This window comes from Drosophila persimilis, unplaced genomic scaffold (assembly GCF_003286085.1).
Source record: "Drosophila persimilis strain 14011-0111.01,24,50 unplaced genomic scaffold, DperRS2 tig00000000-arrow-pilon, whole genome shotgun sequence".
Lineage (NCBI taxonomy): Eukaryota > Metazoa > Arthropoda > Insecta > Diptera > Drosophilidae > Drosophila > Drosophila persimilis.
Genome location: NW_020825288.1, coordinates 13,448,132 through 13,464,709, shown reverse-complemented (window position 1 = coordinate 13,464,709; position 16,578 = coordinate 13,448,132). Strand labels below are relative to the sequence as shown.

At 47.1% G+C, this 16,578-nt stretch overlaps 1 protein-coding gene across 1 annotated transcript; it reads right to left on the bottom strand.

The window, feature by feature from the left end:
- Window positions 1–1,260: 1,260 nt before the first annotated feature.
- On the bottom strand, window positions 1,261–3,882 carry LOC6588254 (homeotic protein empty spiracles). Its single transcript, XM_002013554.2, has 2 exons — window positions 2,396–3,882; window positions 1,261–2,298 (listed from the first exon to the last, which is right to left on the bottom strand). Exons 1-2 carry the CDS (start codon window positions 3,519–3,521, stop codon window positions 1,949–1,951), a joined length of 1,476 nt encoding a protein of 491 aa, XP_002013590.1. The 5' UTR covers window positions 3,522–3,882; the 3' UTR covers window positions 1,261–1,948.
- Between the last annotated feature and the right edge of the window lie 12,696 nt (window positions 3,883–16,578).

Genomic DNA, 16,578 nt, shown 5'->3' with positions numbered 1-16,578 from the left:
GAAGGTGCGGTGGGGGGACCTTTGACAGAGTGCCACGATTTAGTGCTGTTAACAGCTAGTAATTAGACTCGTTATGTCCGTTAATTAACCATATCTGACCGACGAATCGAACTGAACTGAATCGCATCGTGCTCGTACTCGGACTCGGACTCGTACTCCCATGTGAATAGCTCTACTTTGCATTGCAGTTTGCCCATTACCCATTAACCATTACCCATTAACCACTACCCATTGCATATTCATTAGAGTTGTCGGATTTGAGCTGAATCGAGGCGATAGCTGTAGCCGATAAGGATACCTCTCGCGGCTGTCCACCAACTGTCGCATAAATTTGTGGCCCCATAATAATAAATTTTGATTTTAAATCATTAGCACACCTCGATCCACAGCCAAAGCCACAACATTTTGTTAACCAGTTTCTGCTGCGGCTCCTTGCCACCTCCCACCTCGCCGTGGCATAGCCCCCTTCTTCCCTGCTCTTCACTCCCCACTCCCCACTCTCCATTCTTCCATTCTGTTTGATCTCTCACGAGCAGCGCTCAATTAAATTCTACAATAAAACACGATTTGCATTTTAAATTGTGCAATTAAAATGCTTATGAAATCTATAAGAAATAACGATCGCTAAATGCATTTTATAGTCGCCTCCTTCATCCTCCTCCTCCTGTCCCCACCTGTCAGCCATCGAGCGGACAGCAACAGCAACAACAATGTTAAATGTCACACGCTAATTAATTGACGGCGCATAATTTCCAGCTCTGTCACACTGTCACACAGTGGGACAAATACACTGGAAATGTGGAAGACATGTAGAGAAATTGATCGCCGATTGAAGCGGAAATTGGGGAGGCTCGGAAAACTAGGAATAATTGTTTGATTGTTGAGAAATCCATCGTTATTCCCAGACGTTTCAGTGTCTATAAAGGAGAATTTTTATCTCATTTATAAAGATGATCAAAGGCTTGGGATGTGGCGCAGGGTGGTACAAATGTTAATATATTTCCTTCCTTTGAAACGAATATTTCTCTGTTACTATAATTTGCAGAATCCAACGATTGTTTCAGAACCCGCTATACAGAAATACCGTGTGCAAATGGCATTGGCACTGTGGGAAAAATGTCAAAAAATTCTCGTAGAGAAGCCCTTCTTCTCTGAGGAGATTCAATAATCAAGAACCCAAAAAACCCAAAAAGTTTCAGTAATTTGTTTCATAATGAATATTTTATATTTAATATAATAATATTATTTTTGTATGTTTCGCTTAAAATCATCATGTTGTTGTATCGGGGCTTAGGAAGTAGTACTCGTACGTAACTAGCGACTAAGACTACACTAACCATCGGGCTTAAATAATATCCAGCTGCAGTTGAGCGACTCTAGAGGTTCGTGCTTATGGCTAGACATAAATAAATGCTAGATCGTCATACAATATACAAGAATTATACAGTAGGGTAGGGGATAGTTTCTTTTCATCAAGGAATTCACTAATTAAAATTAATGCGTCTGCTTCTGCTTCTGCGCTGCTCTTCATAAATATTTACACGCTTAAACCATTAGATTTGTACAGTTATAGATAATATAATTTATATAGATTTTTGTGTTCTTTTGTTTTTATTTTTTGGAGAGAGAAAAGCTTCGAAGAAGAGGAAAACGTTTTCCCACCTTGAGCTCTACTCAACTTCTTGGTTCTTCGGGGCCCCCTGGCAAAGGATTTGGCACTGTTCTTGAGAAGGAGATATTTTATAGATGGTGTTGGAGGGGGCCTGAAATCTCTAATACTTTCTATCGCCTGCTATATACACGTGACGTACGCCTGACGCTGCTCGCCATCGCCATTATTTAAGAATATATCACAAAAAACAAACTATTTTATTCGCGGGAGAGCTTCTGGGAACTGGTGACCCCATCGACTGGCTAAGGAACTCACGGACGGAACAGCCTAGTGGTTCTAGTGGCTGGCATCCAGATCGTGCTCCTCATCACTGGCACAGTCGTCCATCTCCATATCGATGAGCTCATCGTCGTCCTCGTCCCCACTGCCATTGTGGTGATTACGCTCGGAGCTGCCGCTGCCGCCCTTCTCGTCCTCCTGCTGCATCCGCTTGTGCTTGGTGCGACGGTTCTGGAACCAGACCTTCACCTGCGTCTCCGACAGGTTGAGGGACTGGGCGAGGGCCTTGCGCTCGGCCCCCACCACATACTGGTTGCTCTCGAAGGCGTGCTCCAGCTTCAGGAGCTGCGAGGGCGAGAAGGCGGTGCGAATGCGCTTGGGCTTGCGGAATGGCGGCACCAGGAAACCTTAAAGCAACAGAAGAGAAGCATTTGGTTAGTCATCTGTAGACTGGGGAGTGGGAGAGAGTGGTAGCTGAGGCACAGCCAAGTGAGAGATACTTACTTCCAGGGAAACGGTGTGGAAAGATGCGTCCGTGACGACTCAGCAGCCAGGGATAGAGCTGGTAGCTGTCCCGTGCCATGCCAGGATTTGGCATGAATTGTGCGGCATGGGGTGGCAGTCCTGCGGCGGCAGCGGCCGCTGCAGCGGGACCCAGGACATGTCCCGCTTGAATGGCGGCAGCCATCTGGAACTGGGCGGCGGCGATCAGGTGAGGATTGTGCTGGGGCGGCATCTCTGGCGGGGCGTTGATGTACGGCGGCAGGGCCTTGATGTCCGGCATGCCGGGCTGTCCCTGTGGCGGCATCGGGGGTCCGACTGGGCCCACGGGGAAGGGTCGCACCAAGCCGGCTGGCGGCATTCCTTGCATCATCATGGCTCCGGCCGGATGCATTCCGGGCTTGGGGTAGTTTGGTGGCTGCTGCTGCTGCGGGGGCGTGTTGTGCGGACTGCTGACCAGCAGGCTGGGCGATGAGGAGGGCTGAGATGACTGTGGTGACACGGATTTCGGAGGCGTGTGTGGCGGCTGAATACGCTGGGAGGGATTCTCGGCCTGCTCCATGGACGGTGGAGCCGGAGAACGCTCGCGCTTGAGGGAAACGGGAGCGGGCGCTGCGTCCGACTCGGGAGAGAGACGTGTCTGGAGCGGACTCATGCCGCTGGCCACGGCCGCGTTGTGGTGCAGGCGTTGCAGCAGGTCATGGATGTCCTGGTGGGTCTTGGGTGTGCCCTGCTGCTGCATGAGGAGGTGCTGGTGCAGAACATGCTGCTGGGCCGGCGATAGATGTGGATGAGGATGCTGGTGCTGATGCGCATGGGGGTGCTGATGCTGGAGCTGATGTGGCGACATGTGGTGCGGCAGGGGCATGCCGTGCGACGGCGGGGCCATGAGGTGGTGCGGCAGCATGGTGATGGCCGCCGGTGGGGTCTGTGGCGGCGATCCGGGGCCGTTGCGCTCTCCTGGCGGCGGGCTGGCGCTGTGGTCGGAGGTGGCACGCATCTGCTGATTGCCGGCGGCAATCGAGGCTGCATCGTTGCCGACTATCGACTCGATGCTAAAGCCGATCTTCTGCTTGGGCGTGGGCATCATGACGGCTGAGGTGGGTACCGGCGGAATCATCTTAGTCATAAATACGCGCGTGGTGCTGGCGGGTGGCGAGGCGGCTAGTAGCTCGGCTATGTTGGCGGCTTCTCTGGGACACGGGTGTACACGTATTTTTTGTATTTGGTATTTCTGGCTAATCCTCTGCGAAGCGGTTGTAGTTGGGGGGAATCCACTGTCGGGACTTCCTTGGGTTCTGCGCTCGGTTGGAGTTTATACGGGGCGCCTCATCGGGTCGCTGTATATATTCACTGAATATATTATTCACACACAATCACTGGAAACACTGGGGAAACTTTGTCGAATGTCGAAATTCCGTGGAAGACGAAACAACTTTCTACTTGTTTTCGTTTCGTTTCGTTTGCGATCGACGCGCTCGGTTTCGAAACAACGGTGCTTACTCGACGACGGTTGCGGTTTGAATAATTCGGAGAGTCGTCGCACCACCACCAAGTGTACGATGTGGGAAGTGGCTGTAGCTCTTGCGCCGGCGCGCTCTCTCAGCTTCTCACTCTCACGCACACCAGCGCATAGTGGTGAAACTCGTTTTTCTGCTATTCCACTGCTGGAGTGCGACTGCGACGGCGAGTGTTGGTCTAGAGCTGCCATCGCCTTCTCGCCCGCTTGTGGATTTTATCTGCTCCGATATGCGCCTGCGTGCGAGTGAGTGAAACGGGCATGTTGTCTCATTATCTGTCTGCATATACATATGTGCATAGCTCTAAAGGCGGGGCGGGTCCAATTTAATGCGGTACATTTACCGCTGGCTGCCTCTGCCTCTGTCTCTCCCTCTTTCTCTCTCCCTGTGACTATTGCTGTTTTTGTAGTTTTTCTGCATATGGCTTCCGTTCCACTGTGGTGGTTGTTGCTGCCCTCCCTTTCCCTGTCTTCTCACTCCCTATCTCTCTCTCTCTCCGCCCGGCTTTGTTAGGGCCTTTGTGTAATTTGGCTTAAACTGCCATTCATAGTTTTTGTGGTTAGACTTTGTTCCGAAAACGAGCGTTAAATGAAAATCAAATGCAAGGTGGCAAAATGTCTCCCTGTCCTGCCCTGTCGCGCTGAAGGTTTAACACCAAATCCTTCGTCTAAATTTGAACAATTTTCCGGTGCTCTTGGTGCGGGTTACTTGTGATTTGCCTTGAAGTTTACTGTTTGCTAGGAAACAAGAAATTGCTGTTGTTTTCGAAAGCTTAACGGAATTTGTGTGGACCCAACAACATCAAATCGGAACACAGCTTCTCCATAACCTCTCACAGGATGGATAATCGATCCACAGCTGCCGATGCGCGATCCACATTAGCGATTCCACACCACGAATGCACTTCAATGAAGTACGAATGGGTACTCCTCCAATAAATCATCCTCGAGCCCCGATCGGGACAGTTTTATGGCATCTGCTCTAGCGATATTGTTTCGCCACGATTTAAATGTTAATTTTTGAGCACTAGTTTCCTTTTGGCACACGACAAAGTCCGCATAATTTATGTTTTCGGATCGGCATCTGAATCGAAATCAAAATCTAAATCAGAGCAGCTCCAGCAGTAGCCAGAACGTGATAAAAAGCTCGCACTCGTACCCCCCCTGGTCCGACCGATTCCAAAGGTTTTTCGGACTGCGACACAAGCCTCAATTAGCAATCAGCAAATAATTTTTTTAATGTTTTTCACACTCGCTTATCAGTGCGACTCTCTAGAAATCGGTGGCTATAAATAGCGGCGACAATTTGCGTGTCAGATTGAAATCTATCAGATTTTTATGGCCGCTAATTAAGCCACGCATATTTGCACGCATATTTGCACTCGACGCGAGGCAAAAACAACTTTCGAGTCCATTAAAGCGTAATTATGTTGACTAATGGATTTTGATTACAAGGCGAAACGCCGTGGAAAGTTCAGAGGTTTTTTCCCCCAGAGATTTTGCTTTGCGGTTTAATGCGCGAAACGTGTACGAAACTCACATTTTTATTTGATTTTGTGATTTTCGATTAGTGTGAAAGTGCCGATTTATGATTTCCAAGTTATAGTTGTATCCAAAACTCCACTATAGATTATCTACTTGTTTAAAAATCTTGGAAACAACAAACAATTTATAATTAACAATTTCCCATTGAATCTCAGCATTTTTCTCCTATTAATTTTGCTCTAAAACGTAATTGAACATCTATTTCTGGTCATTTCACACGCCCACCGTTGTGATATCCTCGCCGCAGGAGCTGCAGGACCTGCAGCCAGGAGAATTGTGCTGCTAATGAGCGAATAAAGATATCCTGCACAAGCAGCAGCAGCAGCAGTCAAGTGGGCCCCCCCGCCGCTAGAGGACAGGGCCAGGGTTCGCAGGGCTCCGCAAAATACAAACCATAAAAAATGCAACACAGAAACAGGGAAAACAAAAGGGAGTCTGGGGAGAAACAATGAGCACAAATGTATTTATTAGATGGAAATAAAGCGGCAGACAATGGCCCAAGGTGTCAAAATCGACAATTTTCCAGCCTGCGAACAATTCCACAGAACCCGAGGACCAGGCCCAGGCCCAGACCCAGGCCCAGACCCAGCCAGAGGCACAGCATGATGCAATTTCACCTCTTCCCAATCCAATGCTCGTTTCGTTTCGAGTTCAGCTGAAAATGGGAGAGAAAAAAACAGCAGTTTCACTTTTTGTTGTACGTACGAGTATTTCTTTCGGGAAAACAATGAAAAACGTGGCAAATTTCCCTTTGTCCGATTCGATGGCCAGAAATTGTTGAGTAGCAACAAAACAACAGCAACAGAAGACGAGAAAAATTGACTTTAATGATGATGAGTTGGCGTTTAGACTGCGTTTGGAGTGCTCTCCTCCGACTCCTCCGCTCTCCTCGAGAGTGCCACCAAATTCATTTGAATTGTGTGTTCCCCCTACCCATTTTTCCTAGTTTTTTGGCACAGTAAGATCTTGAGAAATTGTATAGTCTCTGGGTCTGTGGGGGAGCCGGAGCAGGCCGAGCAGTTTAAATGTAATTAATTTCTGGTAACTCGATTGGAGGACAAGCGCCATCGCTGCGTGGTCGTCTGTGGGTCTCTGGGTTCCCAGAAAAGCGAAGAAGATCTATCGATTTCACAGTTCTTCATTATTTTCATATTTTCCCAACGATCTCTTGATAATTTGAACGCTTGTAAATCCACGCGACCCACAAAATTATGATGGATCGACATCAACTTTTGTGGCTGCATTTTCACGCGTTGTAATCAGGCGATGGTAGCCGGGAAAACTGGGAAACTGAGCAACTGAGCAACTGACAGCGGTTCCAGGGGCAGGGGCGTGTCAGCTATAAGAACATCAAACAACTGGACTGTGATGAGCCTGCCGAGTTCTGAGAACTCGAGAGGAGCGTTAACCAGGAGAAATCCCATTACAGAACGCCACAAAAGGGTGCATGACCGAAGGATCGGAGTCGGAATCGGAATCGGGATTGGGACTGGGATTGGGATCGGGGCACGGCATATTTGATATTTCAGGCACGCCACATCGAGGATGGGTCAGAGCCAATCAAATAAAGAAAATACGGAATTACTACAAAGCCATAAAATCATATTAAAACACAATTTCTGGTCGACAACAAGAACAAGAGCGACATGGCATCGCAGGGGCCTGAGGGGGGATCTGCGGTAGCGGGCCAACATCATAAAACATTTATATCTAATCCTTGACAATCATAAAAATTACACAAACGACACGATACAACGATACGAACGGGGGAAAACTGTAGGAAAACTGTAGGAAAACTGACAAAAGGCAACTGCCAGCGGCAAGAAAATGTTTAAAATGTCGGAAAAGTGCTCGAAAATTACAAAGGGAGAGATGGAGTTGGAGAAAGGGGCAGAGAACGAGAGTAAGAGCACATACAGTAGTCAGGGAAATGTCATAAAAATGTCTGCTGACTCCCTCTCGGAACCTCTCTTCCCCACCCCACCCCGTCTCCAGCACTAGCACTGGGACGTGTGTGCAAAACAGTGGAAAACCATCCAAAATCCGAGGCATTTTTATTACACTTTCCGTTACAGAAGCAAAGGACAATCCTTTCGGAATGGGCATAAAAAATAGTTGCTGAAATAAAATCAACGTAATGTTTATGACTTTTCACCGGTACATTCGTTGTACTCCGTTCCCCTTACTCCTTTTCCCGCTTCTGCTCCTGATTCTACTCCTTCATTTTGGCCTCGTGGTTCTGTCCCCCCTCCTGTTGACACTTTCGTTTTGGTAATATTTTGGCTGACAGGCACTTTTGTTCGTGTGTCATTATCGTTTTGCCCAGGTCCGGACAGCAAGGCGGGATTTATGAGCAGGCGGCATGATATGACTAGATCGGAGCAGGGATAAGGTCCGGCTTGGTGGATAGGATTTTTGGGTGTATTTGATAAAGATATTAGGAGGGTAACGACGTTACTCATTCTCCGAATGATATAAAGAACTTTAGATATTTTATCGCTTGTACATCTATCCTTCAAATCTTAAATCATCTTGTAAACATCTTAAGCATCCCCTCGAGACCGTTAACCATCATTCAGCAGGTCTTCCATCTTTAGTATTCCACGCCCCGGCCATCTTCATCCATATGCCACCCCAATCAACTTGATAGCCAACCCAAATTACTCTTCTCCGTCTTATCGCAGATCTTTTCCCCTTCGTATGCCTTTGTAAGCCTCCCCCGAATGTTTCCCCCATGGCAAACACTTTATAAATTACACGCCCACACTTGTCTCCCCTCCACTCCACAAGCAACCCCCTTTCCCTGTGACCAGCGGCCCTCCCACCACTGGCCATATCGAAACTAATGATGACAGCCAATAAAAAATTCCAACAAATGTGTAAATTTGTAAAAATGCACGAAAAAACAAAAAAAGAAATTTCATAAAAATGTAAATTTCCCAAAGAGAAAAACAAAAAGAATGGAAAAGAAAACAGAGTGGGGAGTGGGGTAGGGAAGAAGAGGGGTGGGTACAGGGGTTCGGTGTAGGGATATGCGGACATGGTCGACTGGTGTTTGGTTGACAGGGGATTGGAATGGAAAGAGGGGTTTGGGAACAACAAATGAAATAAATTTGTGCATATAACTCGAAAATGTCGCTGCCAAACAAAAAACAGAAGTCAAAATGGGACCCGGACTGGGAATGAGCAGGGAATCCTAGCAATTGCCAGGATGGTATAGCATTTGGAGGGGATGGTGTCCGGGGGATGAGGTCGACTCGCGGGGTGCCTTGGCAGATGACTCAATTTACACGCAACGAGCTCTGCAAATTGCGCCTCATTTCGTGCCAGGCTCTTCCTCTGGCAATTGCGCAAATGTCAAATGTAAAAATGAAATGTATATCCCAGATTTCCTTCCTCCCCGTCTAGCATCCACCCAACCATTAATTCTACCATCCCTGCCAATCCAGAGCTCGGCTACAAATTGGCAAACCTAATAAAAGCGAAATTAGCTGGAGAGAGGAGAGGGATGCCGCTTTACAGAGGGGTGTTTTAGAAGTGTCCTGAACCAGAGGGAATCTCTTCGAGTAATTTATATTGGCGGATGTTGGGTAATACATCATGATGTACTCAATCGCTTGGAAACTGTCCGGATCTCAAAGATCTCAGAGAGAACGAAAACTTTTATTCAAATATGCAACACTTTCATGTGTTGGATGTCATGTCCTCAAATTTGAAAACAGGAATACAAAAGCACGGCTTGAGTTATGCAACGGCAACCCTTAATTGCGATAAAGAAGCGTCGCCATTTTGATTACCCCTTCTCCCAGGACCTTCTTGGAGTCTGATCCTCGAGCGTTGGTCGTTAAACAAATGAATTGCCATAAGCGTCGCCTGATTGCAATGTCACTTTAGATGGGTTTCTATAATAAGCTAAAGCTGAAGAATGGGTGGGTTGATTGGGTGGGTTTGTGGGTTGGCAGCTGCTTGAGGCGACGCGACGCGACGCGACGCTTGCCAAGCTCTCGAAAGTGCCACTCAGCCAGCGGCAAACAGAGGCAACAACAATTTGCACATTTTATGAGGCGCATCATTATGAGGCCGCTGTCCTGAATCGAGTGCGTCCGGAGCATCCTGAGCGTCTGCCATTATTATACGCCATTTAAATAATATTCGCTTTCATGCTGCGACGATGTCGCCTGGCACCCGGGACTCACCCCAACAATCATGTCCCTGTCATTGTCATTGTTGTTCTTGTTCGTCCTCATCCTCGTCGTCGTCGTCTGTGCCATTTTTCACAGGCATTTGCAGCGCATAATCAAGGCACATCATCAGCATTTGATTGCGACAAATAATGCCGCCACTTTGTGTTTGTCCTGCGAGAACGGCTGCCAGGACTGAAGGGGTGCTCTCTCTACAAAATGGCGCCCAGAATGAAAGGATTTTGGTAGAGAGCGAATGGGAACCCGAACGCGTGTTAAATTAAAAGGATTTGTGTGTTGATTAAGTGCACGGACAGCATTCAAGTGCATTCAAAAATAAAAGCGAAGGGTTGGAGTAATGCCTAAGGGAGAAACTTTTAAGGACTTTGCATCGAGTTTGACAGATAGAACACAATGGAAATGCGGCATTTTACTATTACAACAAACGAGTAGTAGGAATAACTAAGGATATATAGAAGATAGACTCAGATGGACAGAATATTCGGTGTGGATTTCATTAGATCTCCTGCTCTCCAGCTAATCCAAAACAACTGCAAACATTGCAACATAATGGCCTGCCAAATGTGACTACCACTACCTAGAGGATGGGTTCAGTGGGCTGTCATACGGTAGCCGTCTATCAGGCGAATCTTAACTGATCCAACAATGAGATAATGCCAACATATATGAACTTCAGGGCATAAACAAGCCGACGCACTGTAACTGGATCAAGGCAAGAATCAATCCCAAGGATCCCGGAGATGAGATGCAAACAATGGTTGCTACCGGTTGCTCCCGGGCAGATCGCCGACGATCTCAACATGTTGATCTTGTTACAAAAGTCAGGCCCGGGTCCGAGGCCGGGACCGGGACCTGGCAACGTGCGGGTGTTCCTATACGGATCGGGGAGGGTGAGAGACCGAACAAAGCATTTTCCAGTTCCCATTCTTTGCGATCTTGCAGAAGCGGAAAGAGCCAAAAAGTTAAGCCACAAACATACAAGAGGATCAAAACGGCTTTAAATACAAAGTGGGAAATAATGAAGTGCCGCCCAGGGCACAGGGGAAAGGGAAACGTGGAAAGGTGCAAGATTTCCCAAAAAGCAGGGTGGGTATCGGACCTCAGCCCTGGACCCGGTTCAGCCATTGTGGACGAGTCGAGTGCGTGTTGAAGTTGGGCTTATTAAAGTTATAATTAAAATATGTTCTCTTGTTCCGCCACCCATCTGTCCAGGGGCTCATCTCCGGCGAGTTCCAGTTCCAGTTCTTCGACTGCAACATATTTCTATGAATTTAATTATAAAAATCCACTTATAATTGTTTTTGTATTTAAATTTTAATGGGTTCACACTATTTTCCCTGGTTGCTTAACAAGAATTGTGGGGTTCTTTAGAGGGCAGTGGTGTAGACGGTATGAAAAGGGGTTGAATTCACATAAAAATGGCTCCCATTTGATAAATAAAGAGTCTTATGGGAAAGGTATTCATAGAGACTCCAAGGAACTTCAGCCACAACTTTTAAGGGACACATTTTCTCCTTTGATTCTGGTATGTCTTCGATCTGAAACGAATTACACTCTTCATAATGCACCACCGTCAGATGACCCCCTTCTTCGGTACTCCCCTGTCTCCATACCCTTTTCATCAGCTCCTGGTAAAGAGACTTCGTGTACACATTGCACGTCATTTAAATTTATTAGGATTACGAAACAAAAAGTCAACAAGATGACAAGAAGCCAAGAGTCTTGCTGAAGCACCCCTCGAAGTGCCCAGACCCGGACCCGTACCCGGCCAGGCATTGTTTCGCTTGAAGAACTCCAAGGCAGGCAGAGCAAAAGAAGGATAATACAACTCATATGCGTCCATTATTAGATGAGTGAAAGGAGAGCGAAGATGGGAGTTTCATCGGGATAATAAGGAATGCCTGATGGCCTCACATACTTGACTTAATTTAAGCCAATTTAATGCCCATTGACCGGGAGAGGATCACACAAGTGAGTCAGTCTCCCTGATCCGTAATTGTTTTGGGAAAAATCATCATCCATGGCACACACACACACACACACACACACACACACATGTGGCATTATCCAGGGGCTTAGCCATGGGAAAAGTGGAACACCCGCAAGTCGCTGACTTTTGAGGAACACTTGAGCACCGCATCCACGCATCCACGCATCCGCAGCGTAATCCTGGAGTGGCTTGCCATTGCTCCTGAAACAGTAGCTTCGTTACGGGCATTTTGCGCAAGCCATTATCTAATTTGCCCAGCATGTGCAACAACAGTGCCTTCCGTGGCGGCGTCTCCGCTTTGAGCCTCTGCCTGGACTGGACTTCCACGGCGGCCCCTTGGATGTGGCCGGGCCCCGGTCTTATCAATGCAAATGCTGTTGCGGCCATTACAATTATGATGTTGTTTTTCGGGCCTGTCAGCGCTTATGGCAAGTGCGTATAATTTATTGAAATACTTTTTATTAAAGCTAATTGGCCGACAAAAGCATCGGCCCGTGCCGAAGTGTCTCGCTCCTATAGCCGCTTCTATAGCCGAAACAATTAAAATGCCTCTGCATAGCAGCCGAAGCCGATGCCCAAGCGAACAATTCCAGGGCATTCAATTCGAGTCAATTCCAGGCAATTCGATTCCATTCGATTGCATGCAATTGGTGTCAATGCACGTTCGGGTATTTCAAGTACTCTCTGGAAATGTTTTGGTGTTCTAGAGCTCTAGAATTACATTGTAGAATCTACTTTTACATTTAAATCGATTGACCTTCGAAAGGAGAAATGTTTTTGGGGAATACTCAGGGCATCAATCAATACACAATACTGATTACAGTCAGTGCTTGAAGCTTTTACCAGACGCAACCTCGATGCTCATTCTTCTTTTGTTAGTCCCCTGAATATACATATATTCTCATTTCTCCCAGTGTATGGGTTATATATCAAAGCTAGTCATGTGGTTAAAATAGATTAAAACAGAGCCAGCGGCAAGTTTGTGTGTTTTAATCAGCTGCCACTTGCCACTGCCACTGCCACTGCCACAGACCCCACACACGAGACGAGTCCGAAGTTGAGTCGAATGCCTAATTAAAATTGATTTGATTTCACTGACACTTTTCTACCCGATACTGGTGTTGTTGGTGCTGGGTTTTTGTTTTTGCTGTCGAATCAGAGCCGAATCAAAGCCGCATTGTTCGTCACGCCACTCACTCTGTCAGTTGGTCGTTCAGTGAGCCAGCCAGCCAGCCAGCCAGCCAGCCAGCCAGCCAATCATTTGCTCAATCGTTTCAATTTCACATTTTGATTGATATTTCTGTTGAAACCGATACAGAGCTAACCGATCTCTCCACATGGAGCATAGAGTTCCAGTCAGGGTTCGAGTGAGGACTGCACGCTAATTAGGGAGATCCCTTCTAGGCCGGGCCCTAGCACTGGCCCTGCCCGGCGCTAAGCTCATAATTATATGAAAACCACAGAGACTCGTACAGTTGTGGCCCAGACCAGGCCGGACCAGACCCATATTGGATACTGATGCTTTGGGTTGTCATCTCGGCCATATATCTTGTTATGGCCACGGCGCATGCGCGTCTCGTCAATTAGTTTGGCTGTCAAAAAGATGATGAACTCGTTGCTTGATGAGGGTTTTTATTTCCTTTCCTCCAGTTGTTGTCCGACGCGACGCAACGCAGCGCGGACTCTGCTGAGGATCGCCTCGAATGTCCAGTGACTTATCACAGTTTCGAGCGAATTACGACGCGTCGCAGTTATTTTTTAATAGTTTTGCCAGCTTGGAGTTGAAGTCTGTCCCCTCCCCCCTCCCCCCTCCCCCCGTACTCTATCTCTTTCCTTCTGCTGGAATTCCTGAAATATGAGTAAGATCTGAGCCGTTTTTTGGTTAGTCAAGGGAATGCGGCCCCGGTCAGCGGTTGATAGCATCGATAGACGACGTGTTTATAGTAGGCCAGTCTAAGTGGATTCGGTGGCCGCCTGTGTGGTCCGCCTCCGGCGTCATGTCGTTGACATTTGCGACAAATGGCCTGACGCATGTCAAGTGCCGCCTGATCTCCGTTCTGCGATCTCCGCTCTCCGCTCTCCGCTCTGTGCGTGTGTGGTCTTCACTCCGATCCACTTCAGGGGGTGTACACTGTACACTGTACACTTTACATGGTCCCGTCGTAATTGCCGAAGCTTGTAAGTGACTCAGTGCTGATGTGATGTGGTGTCCGTTGATAAGTGGCAGCCTCCAGTCCGAGCTCCAGACTCCAGTCTGTAACCTCTTCCAATCCAAAGTCAGACAAAGTCATCGCTATGTTTAGAGTCTTTGTGTTTAATCAGCTCATTAAGGTCAGCACATAATTTTAATTGTTTTTTCATAATTTTCGAGCGGCGGCCATCTACAAAGGCCCCTCTGGATTCCACAGAAATCGCTGGACAGATAAGCCCATAAGCCCGTCCAAATGCTTTTGCATAATTGGCGGCTAGTTAGCTTTTTAGTTGATCAATTCCGAGTTTAGTTGGTTTGTTTTGATATAGCTAGTCATTGGAATCGATGGGGCTTCAAGAGGTCATATCGGGGGTATCCTTCTATTATGATTTCTCTCCCTCTGACTGTGGGAAAAGCAGGAAAACTCTGCGATCGCTCAGTGCGTGATTAATTTGAATTTATTTTTAGGCATTCACAGAGCACACTGCTCTTTGGAAAGGGGGAGACGTGAACGCTCCACTTTGTGCCTGGGGCTGTGGCTGTGGCTGTGGCTGGGGATGGGGCCTGCCCTGAAAAATATTTGTACATATTTATTTATTTGTTTTGTGTGTTTTTCATTGCCCCGAACTCTGCATGAAAGCCGCAATTAATTACAATTTTTATTGCGGCGACCTGAGGTTTTCCATTGTGATTTATATGGGAGAATATTCACAGAGATCGGATCGCCTCGTATTCTCTATATTCTCGATCTGTGGGCGCGTTGAAAGTGCCATAAAATGTTTGAGCTATTCGATGAGTTTTGATGAAATGTGAAAGGCAATTTCTCAATTGCATTTTATGAACTGAGAATCAGAACATTTGTAACTCTCATTGCCCCTCCCAGCGAAGTGGAGCGTAATATTCGAAAGGTTGCGAGTTTTCATGAGAACTATAGGAGACCCTGTAGGAGGCGGCATGCATTCCTTAAATAAATAAGGTCTATAATTGAGGTAAATTGGATGTTTCGTAGCTAGAATGGGTGATAATTCTCAGGTTATTTTGTGGAAAATTCTGTGAACTCCCTTTGGTTCTGCATGCATCTTGTAATTGCTCGAAGAATACAACCAATTGACACCACGACTTGAACTCCTTGGCGACCCAATGGCCTCGCATGTCAACACCATCATCATCATCATCGTCATCACCATTATTGCCATCACCTCGCTGGTCTGTTCATCGTCGTCATCATCATTGGGGCCAGAGAAGTTGGCAATTTGGTAAAGATTTTGCCAGCAACTAAAGTGCAAAACACATGCAACGTTTTGGCTAATTAGCTGACCGAGAAGGCCGCACCGGCACCGGGACCGGGCCGGACCAACTGCATTTGAATACAGGAAAGTGTCGGTCCGGCCTCGCCTTTGCCACGGTAGCGATGGTGCCTCTCCACAGTAGCCCCTCGCACTAACGGAAGCCATACTTCAGCTGCGTCGCTCGAAGATCTGACAACTGAAATCTAAGAGATGTGCGACCGGCAGAAGACAGCAGAAGGCACCACAAGGAAGGCGAAAAAAGGTCGGAGGAAGTGCTGGGGCCTCGCTGCGGCATCGCTGATACGCCCCGTGGGCTGCAATAAAAATTAATTTTCTCCCCGTTAGCAGCGCAATCAAAGCAAAGTTGACAAGCGTTTACCAACGCGTCTCATCTCTGCGCTGCCTGCTGCCTCCACGCTGCCCCTCCGGTCTGCACGAATATTTCATCTCCGGGATAAGCATCGCGCTGGCCAAAATGCAGCCCCCGAAAAAGAAACAAAAATGTAAAAAAGAAAAGGCAGCAGCCACTTTGTCATAGCATTTCCGCTGAATACTGGATAACCTTCTCCCCATCCCATCCCCGTGGCCCCAGCAAGTGTCCGCCGGCTAATTAGCTGCCCGAATGGAATTGAAACTCCACGCGGCTCACACCTTTCCTGGCCATGGATGTGGATGTGGATGTGGGTTTGGGGATGTGGCTGTGTCTGTGGCTGCGGCAGCTTTGTCTTTGGCTCTTTGTAGTGCGAAATTTTTAATGGCTCGCATTTCAGCTCTGAAAGATGATAATCAGTTGGTTTTTTGTATATTTTTCATACTTTATGATTGTCCAGGTTGAAGGGATTATGGCGAAGACTTCTTCGTGTCGCTTTAATTGAAATTCGTTATGTCTCGGTCCGGGGACAGGTGAGTAAGTCGTGGAAAGTTGGTTGCCTAGATGTGGGTTAGAGGTGTGTGAACCATCCAATGCCAAAGGGAATCCCTCACTGAAGATAAGTGCTTGTAGTGTCTGAAATGAGACCAAACTCAATCACTCTTTATGAATCATAGATGAGTTTGTGTAAAAGGTTTCTGCACAGAAGTACTTGCAGCAGCCACTGTGTTGTATCGCAAGTAAGACTAAAATTAGTCACTTTTTTGAGCGCTCCTCCAGCTTTCTTTGACACTATGAATCACTTTGCAGACAACCTTCAATTGTTACTTAACAATAAACCTTTTTATCCTATCTCCTATCAGATTTTCATGAAGAGAGATTTATTCAGTGTCTCATGAATCATTCATTGCAATTTGTATGTGGCTCTTCGTTTCACAGCCAGATATGAGATAGACTTTCCTTGATATTCTATAGAATATGCCATATATTGTATAACCTTTCCATTACCCTCAAGTTCGCATCGTTTGACCCCCAAAGCTATATTTCCCCCTTCATCATCTTCCATATTTTAACATCTAG

What these genes read in the sequence shown, in the direction of transcription:
- LOC6588254 (XM_002013554.2), bottom strand. Translation starts at nt 3,521, where the DNA reads ATGACTAAGATGATTCCGCCGGTACCCACCTCAGCCGTCATGATGCCC. An exon ending in TCCACACCGTTTCCCTGGAA is followed by an intron (nt 2,299 to 2,395) that starts GTAAGTATCTCT and finishes TGTTGCTTTAAG; the next exon opens with GTTTCCTGGTGCCGCCATTC.